The sequence below is a fragment of the Andrographis paniculata genome, unplaced genomic scaffold, assembly GCF_009805555.1.
Source record: "Andrographis paniculata isolate CXL003 unplaced genomic scaffold, ASM980555v1 Contig12END, whole genome shotgun sequence".
NCBI lineage: Eukaryota > Viridiplantae > Streptophyta > Magnoliopsida > Lamiales > Acanthaceae > Andrographis > Andrographis paniculata.
This window is the reverse complement of record NW_026137402.1, coordinates 5,062,634-5,077,893: the sequence shown is the minus strand read 5'-3', so window position 1 is coordinate 5,077,893 and position 15,260 is coordinate 5,062,634. Positions and strand designations below refer to the sequence as shown.

Below are 15,260 nucleotides of genomic sequence, written 5' to 3'. Positions count from 1 at the left end.
ATTATAATATAAATAAATAATTATTATTATATTTATTTGGGTTATGAGCTAACATGTTCACTACAAACTTATCCACTCTAATATGGATCAGATCTTTTAGATCCATATTTTAACAAAGCCCAGATAGTTTTCAAAATGTATATGAAAAATAATAATAATAATAATAATAAATAAATAAATGAGGTATACGGTGCAACACGTTTTTGGCTAGATGTTGAATATTTCCTGAACCTGAGCACACCGGATTGCTGCCCAAGTTACATTCAGCTCCTATATATATGTATGTAGATCCAGGGTTTCTGGCCATAGCCGCTTCTCATACCCTCGGTGCTGTCTCCTATTCGCAATAGCCAAAGGATCTCATCGTTATCTCTCCACTCGAACAGCCGCCATGCCTCGCCGCAGCTCTGGTGGTTAGATTTCTTGTTACTCTTAATCGATTCTCAATTTTCGTTTGTTGCTTGTGGGGATTATTTGTGGCAAACCTATCCGAGCATCGTTTTTTATTAGATTCGATCGGTTTATGCGATATACTTGTAATATCTGTTGTTATTGACGAACTATTCTCATCGTTGCTAGTTTATTGTATGCTATTTCTGTATTCGACTCGGGAAGACCGTCGGAATTTTGTTTTGCTTGGGCAACACGTTTCGAAGGGTCAAGGAGTTGTTTGGATATGTGTTGATGTTTTTTTTCTGTTTGTTTGTTTATTGTGGTTTTGTTAGTGTTTTCCTGGAAATGTTTCTGGATCATAAGGAGGAGCAATGCCAATAACGTGGTTTTGACTGTTTGATTAGCATCTGCTTTGTATTAGTCATTGATTTGCGTTGATATAGGTGGTAGAAATGTATCTTTTTGACGGGAATATTTCATTTCGCATCGATCTGGGAATTTTGATAATAGTGAGAGCCCTTGTTTTACCCATAGTTTTGCACTTTATGTACTTATTGGTTACACGAAACAATTACAATTGAAGAAACTTATTTTACCCAGCCTAAACGACTTTAATCATTTCCTAAGCTGCTCCCTCCTGGTTTTATCATGTTATTCTGTGGCCTCCATCTATTAAGATAATTAGATGTTTCGGTTGTTTTTCCAAGACACTTTAGATTTTATCTTTTCTCTGTGGATTGTTATTTTATAACATGTACTCATGCCATACTACTGTTCTCTTGCCAAATTGTGCTTATTTTGAATTTTTTGGCACATTTTGGTTTCCATGTTGAATGAATCTTATGTAAGTACCATCCATACAAGGCATTTTCATTTCAAAGGCTATCATGATGTTGTTAAGAATTTTTAGGAATCACTCTCAGTGCTTGAAAAATTGAATGTACAGGTAGATCTGCCCGCCCTGCTCCCCGTCCTGCTGCACGAAGCCCGCCTCCTCAAACAGGTGCCAACTGTATATCTGTTTTTGTATTATAATCCTAAACATTTCATAATATAAAATACATAATACCAACTGCATACTTATGTTATTTCTCATTGCGATCTGCTAGATTTTCTTTATCCTATTTTAGTTTGATGTTGATACCAAGCTAACTCATGCTGCTTCCTAGCTCATATGTCGTTCTGTCTTATATGCAGTGCATAATTCTCCTCCACCAGCTCATGTTCAAGGTAGCTCTGGCGGGTCCATGCTTAGCGGCATTGGTTCAACCATAGCCCAAGGTATATGTTCTTCAAAACATTGTGACACGCTTATATTATTTGGAAATCTAAATAAATCTTATTTTTGTTCTTGTGGAATTTTCTCATTTCCTGTGTTTTTCTGTAGGAATGGCATTTGGAACTGGCAGTGCTGTTGCTCACCGGGCTGTGGATGCTGTTATGGGCCCTAGGACAATTCAGCATGAAACTGTCGTATCTGAAGCTGCTGCAACCCCTGCAGCTGCTGCAACGAGCATGGGTGGATCTGATGCTTGCAATGTGCACTCTAAGGCCTTCCAGGATGTAAGTACATTATCCATCATTTTTTAGAAAAAAAGGGAAAGAAATCTTAATGCGCAAGGCTTTTCGTAATATAACGATACACGACAGCATTTACTAAAATCTGCAGCCTGTTGCTAACGATGAATGAATTATCTTATTGCTTGTGTTGATAACTTGAATAATGATTTTCTTGCAGTGTGTCAACAACTTTGGGAGCGACATCAGCAAGTGCCAGTTCTACATGGACATGTTAGCTGAATGCAGGAGGAACTCGGGTCCTATGATGAGTTCCTAATTTGGTAAACTGCTCTGCAATGGTTCACTTGAATTTCCGCCTCTACTGTTATTGGTCTTTTATGATGGATGTTATTCGTGCTGATTAAACTTATGTTCCGAATAAATTTTGGAAACAATGAATGTTGCTTTGGAGCCAAGTGCAATCAAATGGGTACTATATGTAGACACTGACTGCATATAAATTCTAGTAGTTCATCTTCCTTACTATGGGGGGGTGGTACATGGAGACTACTTGGCAGAATTCTTTTCAAAGTGAATAAACTTAACTTTATTTTTGTGTTCTTAAATGCTATCCTAGGATTTAATTTAATTTAATTTATTATATTCTAGGCATAGTTACTGCTTGCTTGTGTTTGGTAACGATGTGTTGTTATATTCTCAAGTGGATAAGTGTTTTATTATTGCATAAGTTGATAGTCGAATAAAATATTTATATAATCTTGGTGGGGCAATATAATAAAACCATTATATGTAAATAAAGTAAATTTAACAAAAAATGATTTTTAATAATTACAATAATAGAGATTTTTTTTTTTTTTTTTAATATTATTGATATGTCAAATTTAGATTTGGGTTAGGTATAAAGACACACTAGATTTGACTAGATATAACTACACAATTCATCATATTTCAATACTCGAATTATTGAATCCAATTTCAATTAAATGTGAGTACAGAACAGTATCTTCCATCCCTAATTTTTCAATGGATTTTCCCATTGTGATACAAAAAAAAAAAAAAACAAAAAAACCAAGTAATCATTATAATAGCAACATTGTATCAATGTCTTTTGCACCTATTTTTTCCATTGTCTCATACTTATCAAAGAAGATACAATGATAAACTTCAACTGAATACTCTCCACCATTTAATGTGCTTACTCTGATCTTCAACAAAGCTTAGATTCGACACCCCTCTATGTATTTATAGCTGAGTGAAAATGGCTGTGTAAAAGAAAACACACAAATAAATAAGCAAATAAATTAAATATAAGTTTACAGAACTTGAAGTAATATAATTAATATCTGCAAAGAAATCCAATTATATATATATATATATATTATGGTTGAGTTTGTGCAATAGTCAGTCCCACAATAAACTTGAAATCAAGTTAGATTAAAAAAGAAAAAAAAACTCAAAGGACACAAATTGTCGAAATCTTCAACTCACATAGTGAAAATGGACCTTGATCAATATGTACATCTTCAAATTTCATCACCTTATTATGCATATGTATAGATGCAGCAGCATCACAATCTTCCTTTGAGAAAGCTAGTGCATAGTTTCGTCCAAGCCTCCCGATCCGGCTCGCTCGCCTCCACCTTGTGTTTCGCATCTTTAGCAAGAGACTCCTTCACGATCAAAATCGCAATTGTTTAGCAACTATTGTTTCGAAATAGAAAGGAGTTCTTATTTTCTACCTCAATAAGATTGCGGCAGAACAGACGGTCAATGAGGTGTAGAAGAATATCCTTTGTGTACTCGGGATGCCCTTGAATGCCTAGAATGTGGTCGCCACACTGAAACATTTCGATCCCAGTCTTGTTCGACCACGCAAGAACTTCTGCTTCAGGGGGGAGCTCCCACACCTGTGTTATTTGAGTAATGTTGAAATTTTAGCGCATAATCATGCATTTTTTGTTTACCGTAAAGGTTTATAAATGATGAAGAATGGATCCACCTCGTCCCTGTGGCACTCGATGACAGATAGGGAAGTAGGCATTTTCAGATAAGTGAAAATATTGGATGGATTCAGATGAACTTTTGTGATTCCGATGTCCCATCCTGCACTCGCCCGGCCGATTTTTCCTCCAATTGATCGCCCCAGTATCTAATTATCATATAAGAAAGACGGATAACTAACAGCATGTAACAGGCATAAATCGATGCTGTGCAGCACATGGACAAAGACAGATTAATGCCAAGTATAGAAAATAAAATTGACTTTTTTGTAATGTTATTGAATATCATCTATTTGTTATAAATTGATACTTTGGACCTTTTTCATGCACGAGGGAAAACAAAATCATCGAACGGTTAAACAATCTGTGTTAATTATTATATTCGAGTTGAGACATCTAGGTTGTTGGAATCAACAATATCCAAATCTGAGGATCACATGTTTATAAGCAGTGTGTCTTGTCTACTAATGTAAAACAAATTGGAATCATTCTGTCATTTTCTTTCCCCATTAATAAATAAGATTCGAGCAGAAGTTGTCGTAATAGATGTTCAGCTAATTGAAAGTTGTTTCCAGCAAAATTATTCCATAGGGAATCTGACCGGGTGCCCGTTTTTTTCTTACATTTTATAGTGCAGTAGATTGTGACAGACAAAATAAAGGAGAACCTACAAATCAAAACTTGCAATAGCAATCAAATTGATCATATTAGCTAAGGAAAAGTTCCAATCACATAATATCGTGCGAGATTGCACATTGTTTACGCCAACTAGTCACTGAAATGCTCGAGCCAGATGACTAACCCCCCCATGGTTATAACTGGACCACATATAAATGCACCGGTGGCCATGGCTGTCCCGTATCTTTCCGAGCATTTCTACTTATGCTAAAAGCATCTTTCCCAACTACCTCTAAAATACACACATCATGCTATCATTATGTTGCAACTAATTGAAACTAACATTTTAGAAACTTACTTCAATTAATGGTGTGCTAACATTATTCAATGTTATTTAACTAAGTAGCAATCTAAAACTTGTCTTCTCGCATTTGTTAATCATAGAACCCCCTATGCATCGATCTGTTAACATAATCTTTAATTCTTGTTCATTTTCGTTTCTCCAAAACAACAAAATCATTTCAAATGGTATCCATTCCGAGCCCATTTAGGAGCAACAACAAGAAGCTAACTTTATGATAATATATACAAAATAATCAAAGTTTCTTTAGCAACAAAGAAAGGGCAGTTGCCATACCGTGGTGCAAACCTATCCTATGCATCATTCCTTTCTATTATTGGATAAGAACACAAAGAGGGTGTTAGCTAGCCAGCTTTCTTCCGGGCCCCTGTTTTTCATATTAATTAAATTATACCATAACCTAATATAATATTCTTACACAAACACATTTATCTTCTTGTGAAGCATCTACACCTTTTACAAGAACCATTTTAACACAGGGTTGACAAATTCTTGACTGCTCTGAGATAGACTTAGCCACATATGACTCATCTTCAGCATGTAAAAACATTATTTTATTCAAATCCAAACAAGCACACGAAAGGACACTTGTTAACGGCAACTTCAATACATAAGCGAAAACTATCAGTTCAAAAGCGGCGGCCTATAAACGGCTGTGTAATAAATAAATTTAACTATTTCCAAGCATAGGAGCCAAATTAGGTTTTCATTAATTTATTGACGTAATTCAATTCGACCTTCATTTCTTTACTTCTTTTCACCATACATAAAGGGTTTTTCATTTTTTTTCTTACTTTCAATAAATTGGTCGAAAGAAACGTGATGGGGTGCTCGGTGTTAGATTAGTAATACTTCCACCGACGGAAATGGAGGAAGCTAAATCGGCGTTAAGTGGAATCCAATGGCTTCAAATTATCAAAAAATAATAATAATAAAATAGTGATGCCATTTTATGAACAGATTTGCCCTAACCACGCCTCAAAACAAGAAACGACAACAACTAAACTATAAATAATAGTATATAAATAAAGTCAAGGGAAATATAAAATGAACAGCTGTCCACACACAGAGCAATAAAAATGGCGTGACCTCAAGCACACAACAAAAAAACGAACTGTACTGATTAAAATAAAAAATAAGAAATAAATAAATAAATAAAGAACACACATAAACACAGAGAGGGGAAGAAGGATCGAGAAGAGACGCACGCACCTGATGGCCAAAGCAAATGCCGAGGACCTTCTTCTTCATGGCGTCTAATTTCTTCAGAAGAATCAGCAATTTGCAGATCCAATTATCGTTTCCGTGAGCGTCATTGCAGCTTCCGGTGATGACGAAACCATCGTAGCCGTCGATCTCGTTTTCATCAGGAAACTCGCCTTTCGCTACCCTAAATACGTCCCAATCTTCCCCTTCCTCCTTGAGCATTCTGACGAAAACTCCATAATACCCGCCGTAAATTTTCTTCACGTAATCCGAGTCATCGGCGCAAAGAAGCACGGCGAACTTTTGGCCTCCCATTCTCGCTCCCTCTGTGTGTTTATGTATACGTGTAGAGCGAGAGCGAGAGCGAGGGAGAGAGAAGGGATCGAGGCGGGGAAGACGAGAGAGAGAGGGCCTGCGAAATGCGATTTGATTGAGAACCTTGTTAATCAATTTCAAGGCCAGTTAATTTATAGACAACTCGCAGAAATTTCAATTTACACTTCTGCCCTCAAAGTCTAGTTTATTTACACCGGAAAACTAAAATTGATCTTAATATAAATGTGTTGTTAATCAGCAGCGAGATGTTTTTAATTTTTGAGTAAATTATATAACACGTAAAAAGGTATAAAATAAACTGTATTTTATTTATTGCAATGAATGTTTGGTTCTAAATAAAAACGAAAATACAAGTTTTGAACTAAACATCAGTTTTGCACTAACACATAATTTTTCGCAACAAATAAAACGCATCACATGATGTTTTGTGTAAGTTAATCTTAATTTTTTGTCAAAATTGCAATAATTTATGGTTTGGTAAGTATATACCTATTTTTCCTTTTAAAAATTGCCTAATATTTTCCTATTATTTTTAAAATAGTATTGTATAGAACTCCCCATTTTTTTGTTAAATTATATAACACTTTTGCATTTTAGTAAAAATATATAAAATACATGAAATTTTATTTATTGCGTGAAATATTTTATATTAAATTAAAATATTCATAAAATACTACATTCGATTTAAAGCTAATGTATAGTTATAAATATTATTTATTTATATAGATTTTATACAAATAAAGGATATAAAATATTTTAAATTGTGTTTTTTTATAATAAAATAAATAAATAGATAATTGATCATTTCTTTGCCATGATTTTTACGACATTTGATTTTTTTTTTTTCTAAAAAAATTTATAAAATAAAAAATTGATCATTTATTTTTTTAAAAAAATTATTTAAAATATTTTATCTCTTTTATTTATGTAAGACTTGTATAAAATTTGTATTTATAATCAAATATGAATTTTAAACAAGAATAATATTTTGCTCATACTTTAATTTAATATTAAATAGTTTCATTTAATAAATAAAATATAAAGAGTTTTGGACATTTTTACTAGGATATAAAAATGTGTCATAGAATTTTTATTATTATTATTATTATTATTATTTTTTAATGGTGTGGAAATTAGTAGCTACTATTCTTCGAATACACGTTTAATAAATCTTCAATCGAATTGAAAAACCGTTAATTATATGGATTTAAGTACGTATTGTGGTAATCTTACATTCAATCAAGTAGATAAGTTTTCAATATTTGAAAAAAAAAAAAAAATACGGGGTACCATATCTTAAGATTACAAAAATGTCGAAAATTTCAAATCAATATAACTTATCGCATTTGATTATTTAATGATGGTAAGTAATTAAAGTAGCCAAAATGGAAGAATGTGTATATCTTATATATGAATGATATTTAAATTTATTAGATCATTCATAATAAATTCAATAATTACATCCATAACTATGTAGTTATTTAATTTAAGTAACAATAAGGTGCTTACGAATATTTTAAGAATTTTATGAATTATTTTAATAATCCTACATGTGTTGATAAATTATAATTGGACTACTGTAGAGTTTAATGCAATTGAGAATTTCAAATTTACGATCTTATCTATATTTCTTTCTTCAACTAAAGAATTAATCAATAATTATATATTGATTAATGATTTCGTATGAAAAAGTTGAAGATCAAAACATGTTTATTCATACAATCAATTTATTAATAAATTTAATAGGATAAAATATATGATCAATGATTAAATACATAAAGAGACGTGGTCTTCAATAAATTTAAACGTGTTTGATAAATCTTAAATATTTAAAAGATATTTTGAATTAAAAATTTTCAAATATATATATATATTTATCAATGATCACTAATATAGAATTACTATTTTATAGATGACATATTAAATTCATAGACAATTTTTATCTAATCAATTTATTAAAGTAAGTTCCTAAAGGACAATTATTTGAACAACATCAATGAGAATTCGAAAAACTATAGAACATGCTTTTCGAATTTTTACAATTTCGATTTATTATAATTATTATATTGATGTGCTTTGTACATCAAATTTGTATTAGTTAACTATAATAATAATCACGATGATGATAATAATAATAATAATAATAAAACAACAATCATTGAATTAAGAATAATAAAATATTTATGAGTAAAATTATTGTAATTATTAGTTGAAGAAATATTAATGAAATTATATTGAATAAATTATTGATTACTATTTCAATTATTTTTAGAAATAAATAAAAGTTTTGTGAATGAATTTCTTCCATATAAATATAAATAAAGAATTAAAGATATGTTTCTTGCCGACACAATATAGAGAAGCTACAATGTCGAATAATAAAAAATAAAGAAAAAATTTAGTATGAATTTCTTTATTGGGATGATTTTATTAAATATGAGCTCTTGAATTAATATAAATGAAAATAAAATCTTTTATAACTTTTATAAAAAAATATTTGTAGATATATAAAAATAAAATTCGAATGGTTTTTTTTTTTTTACTATCCTCTGCAAAGAAAATACACACACAAATAATTGAATTCTTTCAAACATTACACTTAAATGTATAAAGATTAAGTGCATTAATCAAGAAGACGATTTATTATCTTATAATTCTATGCATACCAACTATTTCTCGAAATATATTACATTAAAACATTATTTAAATAAAAAATTATTAATCTAATTTCAAACCAAAATCGAGCAAACCTTATATCTTAAACTCATTAATTAGTAAAATAATATTCATTTCATCGTCTTAATATATATTTACTATTTTTTTAATTGTCATAAAAATATTTTTGTTTCTATGTTTTTAAATTTTAAAAATATTATATTTTTTTTAACTATAAAAAAACAAAATAAAATAAACAAAAAATACATATTTACATTATACACATGTGCCAAAAAATAATACTTGATATTGAGGTTATGCTATATTTTATCGCTTTATATATTATCTCTGTTCGGGTTTAAGGGTCTTATTTACTTTTTACGTGTTAATTATTATATAAAAAACGTAGTATAAATTAAGAAAAAATTGCAAAAATACTTCCATTAATGTCTTATAATACTAATAGAATAACATTTGTACAAAATATTATACAAATATAAAGATATTTTTAATGTTAAATACAATGACGTAAAAAATAAATGTGACCCTTAGAAACCGACGAGAATTTATATTATATTATCATATATATATATATTTATATTTTCTATTTAAATATTTTATGTGTTATCTAACAATAAGTCATTAAGTATATATATATATATATTAGCATAGTACTGAATAAATTTATTTAGCGTTGTAGTCGCAACCTTAAATATACGAGTATGGAGCATGTCCAATCATGTAAATTAATAATTGGAACAGCTCAACCCTACAAACTTAATCTATATTATCTGTTTTCGTATATATGCTGGTTGGTGCATTATTTTAGATTATTGATTAAGAGTACAATTTCATAAAAATAAATAAATATAATTTATAAAAATGTATTGCAACTAATGTGGATCAGGTGTTCAATTGTATATAATTTATCTTGTGGTAATAGAGCACGTTTATTTTAGTATTTTCACATTACAATTTTTTCTAAAAATATTATAAAAAAATTACAATATATATATATAACAATTAAAATATATATATATATATAAAATATTATTTTTTATAATATTTTTATTATTTTCCATAATCTCACAATAAAACACATTTCTAATTTTCCATTTGTATATTGCACTATGTTTCCTTTTTTTTCTTTTACTTTTTATTCCAATTGATTATTTTCCTTTTCGATTTTATATTTATTTCTTTTTAAGTTCAAAGGTTATATCAATATTTTTTATTTTTTATTATATATATAAACATAAAAAATGTTGGAATACTAGTTTGAATATATTGTATTTTATCAAAAAAAAATAGTGAGAATTGAATAGATTTATCATTATTTATTTATTTATTTATTTTTAAAAAAAACACCTAAAGAGCAATTTGTTTTAACAATGCTTAGGAGTTAATTTGAAATTTGAGAAGAACAAAAAACTTAAATAAAATAAAATGTTAATTAATATATTTTTATATAATGTGTAAATGCAAATAAAAGTTTATTTTAAAGGACTAAAGAATAAAAATAAATAAATAAAAAAAAAAAAAGCGAGTGAAAACCTCCTAACAAACTCAAAGATCTTGTTACCTTTAGGGGTAAATATTGCAAAGTTTAAACTTGGTATATTACTAGTAGTGTGGTTTACTTTCCACATTTGTAAGGGTGCGTTTGTTTGGAGGTTTCGATTTTGAGTTGGAATTTGAATAGTAAAAGTTTTGAATTTGAATAGTTCTATGATATGATATAAATAAGTTTTGACGTGATGCTTTGAATGTAAAATTGATTTTTAGTATAATATAAAAAATTAAAAATAAGCATTTGATTTGATGTTTTTTGAAGAAAAAAATGGTATGAATAAACAAACACTCTTTTGCTACACTTTTAACAAATTAATATTTAATTATTATCCTCTATTCTATTCCATACTTATTTAGAACAAATACTACTAACTTTATTATATTTCTTTCATTCGCTTACTTTAATTTCTAATTAAATTTTCAAAAATACCTCAAACTATCTAACACTTTTTCAATAAAATATTCATTTTTTTTTAATATCCGTGTCGGACCAAATTGTATTAGTTTTAGCGGACGAAGAGAGTATATTTTTATTAAAAATTATTTGAAATTATAAACAAAGAAAAGCGTTTTAATTAATAAAAGATATATCCGTTAATAGGGATTTTCGAAATAAATAATAACTAGCGTGTTTAAGATTCGTTAATCGAAAAGAGACAATAATATGATCCAAGAAAAATACGTGTGAATGTCTCCTTTATTATTATTATATTATTGTTTCATATCACTTTCATACTCACACCACCCACCAATGCTAACATTTAATTCCATATATATATATATATATATATCACACATAACCTATGTACGATGGATTTTTTCTTTTGTTATTTTTGGAAGAGTTGTTGAGATATTTTATTGCATTAGATTTTTAGTTGACAGTTGACACAGAAGTAGGGTAAATTCTAGAGTGTCCCATTTATGTGGTAACACAATGCTGATTTATATATTTCAGTCCTCTATTTAATTTATTATTATTATTATTTTTTAATACTATGAGAATTTATTGTCGATACTTTTTCGATGGAGAACAATAGTTTCCAAACTAAATCATCAAATTAAGATTTAAATAAACTCTATATGATAGACAAGATCGAAAGGGTGTGTTCCACACCAATTCGGCTGCTACTCGAAAGTGTGCACTGGGTAAACCCCCGGCCGAACCTAATACCATGCAAACCAGGCCCGACGGACAAGTCACTCTAGGCGAACCATGTGTGGCAGGTGACCTGAGGCGTCGGGGGTTTGAACCCATGACCTCATGGTCACAAGTCTAACCCCTACACCACCAAACCATCCTTTACGGGACCTAATAGCATCCACTTTTGAGACGTTGAAAGATGGTTGATCTTTGTTTCATTTAGTTCTAAGAATGGGTTTTAACTTAGGACATACATATGACTTTCATTTTACGAGCTTGGGTTCCATCTATCACGCTTATACTTTCTATATTTGGATAGTCATGTCCTAACTCCATGCTTGCCACGAGCTATATTTTGCCTTTTCTAAAAGGATAATTGAGCTAGATCGGTGATATCATGCGCGGTTAACTTGTTCTTACAATCGGACATGCATATCCTAGACCATTAAGTTGATTAGTTCATTCTTTTCAATTACATTGGGCATTGGCTTTTTAGTTGCCTAATGAGCTCTATAAAATAAACAACATTTTCTTATGACATTTGTTTTGTCTCGAGCAAATCGGCTAAGTTTGAAATTGTTCTATAGGTAAATTTGCAAATCATGAAAAGATCATTTTTGTTAATGAGAGCAAAAACAACTACAATTTTAAATAGAAATTGTTCAGTTATAATAATTCCCGAGAATGGTTTCTATATAGTTTGGCCGAGAATTTATTCAGAAATGCACCCCTACGACTTAAGTTACATCCTCTGAGGTACATATCATTAATATCTACACACACGAAGTCAATTCTTAGTAATGAAAATAATAAAATAAAAATAACTAAACTATCTTTATTGTGTAAGAATCATTATACTTCATTTGTAAATAATTAAAGTACTAGTATTTAAAATTTAGGTTCAAAAAAATTATACTTCCTTTGTAAATAATTAAAGTACTAGTATTTAAAATTTAGATTCAAAAAATAAATAAATATATCAATTTTAAGACAGAGGAAGTATTATCATTTAATAATATTCAAACCTTGTAAGAAAATCAACTACCTTTGCATATATTAATTTATCTTGATGATACATTATATTTATTTTCTTATAAGAAATGTAATTAAATAGACCATGACAATGATAAACTTTATCCTTTTTTTGGATAATAAAAGGACGTAAAATTCATACATATATATATGTATTTTTTTAATTCAACACCTATCTTGATGCTTAAAAATATATTCTCTACATCCACTTACAAGGGTCATATTTACATTTTTGTATAATTGTACTTAATATTTAAAAATATTTTTATATTTGTATAATTTTTTGTACGTGTTATTCTTATAAGACGAAATATTTTTGCAATTTTTTTTTTAATTTGTACTACGTTTTGATATAATAATTAATATTTAAAAATTAATACGCAAAAAGTAAATTATACTTTAGAGTCGGACGAAGATAATATTAAATTTAACTAAATACTGCGGAGTTTGATAAATTTTGAAACATGCAAAGAAATGGAGTAAAGGCCCACGCAAGCTTCGACTGCTTTATAGTAAATTAAATTAAGTTAAAAAACTTGTACAACAATATTATTATAATTATTAATATAATAATAAAAAATAATAACATTCAAACGTCCAAATTAAAGGTGGTCGACAGACAACTATGGCAGTGGCAACGGCATGCATGCGTGGAGTTGTCACGTGAGATTTTATCTTGTACATCACGTGCCAATCTGTCGGGCTGGGCTGTGCATTGTGCTGCATTTCTCTCTTTCCAAATATATTATTATTATTGTTATTATTATTATTATTATTATTATTATTTTTTCCAAAATAAATTATTTATTTTTTTATTTTAGTACTGTAAGAAATTTTGAGGAAAAAATAATGAAATTGTTTGATCATTAAAATAGGGAGTCTATACATAAACAATACTAAATATATTCGATAGACTCAAATCTACTTAATCTAATTTATGAATAAGATCAAATCTAAATATAAATCTACTAAATCTAAAACTAAATATATAAAATATCTTAACATCCTCTCAAATTCAAGTAGTATAACAGAAATCAAATTTTGATAAGAAATTTAAATATAAATGCAAAAAGAAACATAAATAAAATTAACGGTTGACTCTCAATCCACCAGAGTCTGAAATGACATATGACTCTCTACTGGAATAGAAAACGACAGGAGTACTCTCCACAAAATCGGAAATTACGGGATTATCATTGCAATCAGAAACATGACTCTGGAGAAACGCAACAGACGAATCGCAGACAGCTACGCAGATATGACTTCAAGCGTAGACAAAATCAAGACTCAAGATAAAATCAAAATCAGAAAAAGAAAGGGTTAGAAACTATAGAAAAAAATTTCAAAATTTGGAGACATCCGGGTATATCCCAGGTTGAATGTACGCAGAGAAACGCAAGTTGGTAGGCTATATCTATGACATGAGAAAAATAAGCTCTGATATCTTGTTAGAAATTTTGAGGGAAAATAATGAGAATTAATCAATAAAATAAGGAGTCTATATGTAGACAATACTAAACAGACTCGATAGACTTAAATATAAGTAATTTAATTTATGAATAAGATCAAATCTAGAGATTAATCTGCTAAATCTAAAACTGAATATCTAAAATATCTCAACAAGTACGTCTCATAACAAATTATCAATTTTTTTTTTTCAGTAATTATACTATCTACTTAACATTACAAATACTAATACGACTTACAATATATTACACAAATGTCACTACATTTATAACACACAATACTAATAAGATTATTTTAGTAATTTTAATTTTATTTCTACTACATCCCAATATAATACTAATATTTCTAAAACTTTATATAAAAACAAACAAATACTTAGTTATACGACGGAAGGATTATTATTGTTATTTATTCCCATTGTAATGAGTTTTCAAATACAATATTAATTAGTCTGAGTCTGGTTGTATAAATTATATTTTATCCGTGTATATTTGTATTATATAAAACATATTTTGTGTTGTTAATTTATATCTTATGTGTTATTATTATTATTATTATTATTATTATTATATGTATTGAAAAATTATAGTGATAAGCTAGAGGTTGTATATCTATCAGGTGCATATTCTCTTTCTAATTATATGTAAATACCTAGTACTAAATCACAAATGTTACATTTGAGTAAATTCTTCCATTCATATGTATATATACTATTTGGGGATTGCATTTTAAATACATTATTCATTTTTTTTTTCTTTAAAAATATCAAATCAAACATCTATTTTTTATTTTTTATGTTATATTAAAAATTAATTTTATATTTAAAATATCACATCAACCTCTATTTATATCGCATCATACAACTATTCAAATTTAAAATTTCTACTATTCAAATTTAAACTCGAAATTTAAACCCCCAAACAAACACACATACAGTAATAGCTTATTTTTTTTAAAT

General features: G+C 28.7%; 2 protein-coding genes across 4 annotated transcripts; one reads left to right on the top strand and one right to left on the bottom strand.

The window, feature by feature from the left end:
• The first annotated feature begins 249 nt into the window (after nt 1–249).
• LOC127253520 (uncharacterized) lies at nt 250–2,519 on the top strand. 2 transcript variants are annotated; one of them, XM_051278166.1, is made up of 5 exons: nt 250–413; nt 1,340–1,396; nt 1,591–1,674; nt 1,781–1,956; nt 2,132–2,519. In XM_051278166.1, exons 1-5 carry the CDS (start codon nt 392–394, stop codon nt 2,228–2,230), a joined length of 438 nt encoding a protein of 145 aa, XP_051134123.1. In that variant the 5' UTR covers nt 250–391; the 3' UTR covers nt 2,231–2,519. The 2 variants fall into 2 exon arrangements, with proteins under 2 accessions (XP_051134123.1, XP_051134115.1); XM_051278158.1 differs by having other exon boundaries at nt 1,340–1,405.
• An 80-nt stretch (nt 2,520–2,599) lies between these two features.
• On the bottom strand, nt 2,600–6,554 carry LOC127253509 (gamma-glutamyl peptidase 5-like). Of its 2 annotated transcripts, none has more exons than XR_007839260.1 (5): nt 6,106–6,554; nt 3,914–4,063; nt 3,654–3,821; nt 3,403–3,584; nt 2,600–3,176 (listed from the first exon to the last, which is right to left on the bottom strand). XR_007839260.1 is itself a non-coding variant. In XM_051278142.1 (5 exons), the coding sequence occupies exons 1-4, from the start codon at nt 6,412–6,414 to the stop codon at nt 3,483–3,485; spliced, it is 729 nt and encodes a 242-aa protein (XP_051134099.1). In that variant the 5' UTR covers nt 6,415–6,553; the 3' UTR covers nt 2,600–3,176; nt 3,452–3,482. The 2 variants fall into 2 exon arrangements, 1 of the variants encoding a protein (XP_051134099.1); XM_051278142.1 differs by having other exon boundaries at nt 3,452–3,584; nt 6,106–6,553.
• Nucleotides 6,555–15,260: the final 8,706 nt, after the last annotated feature.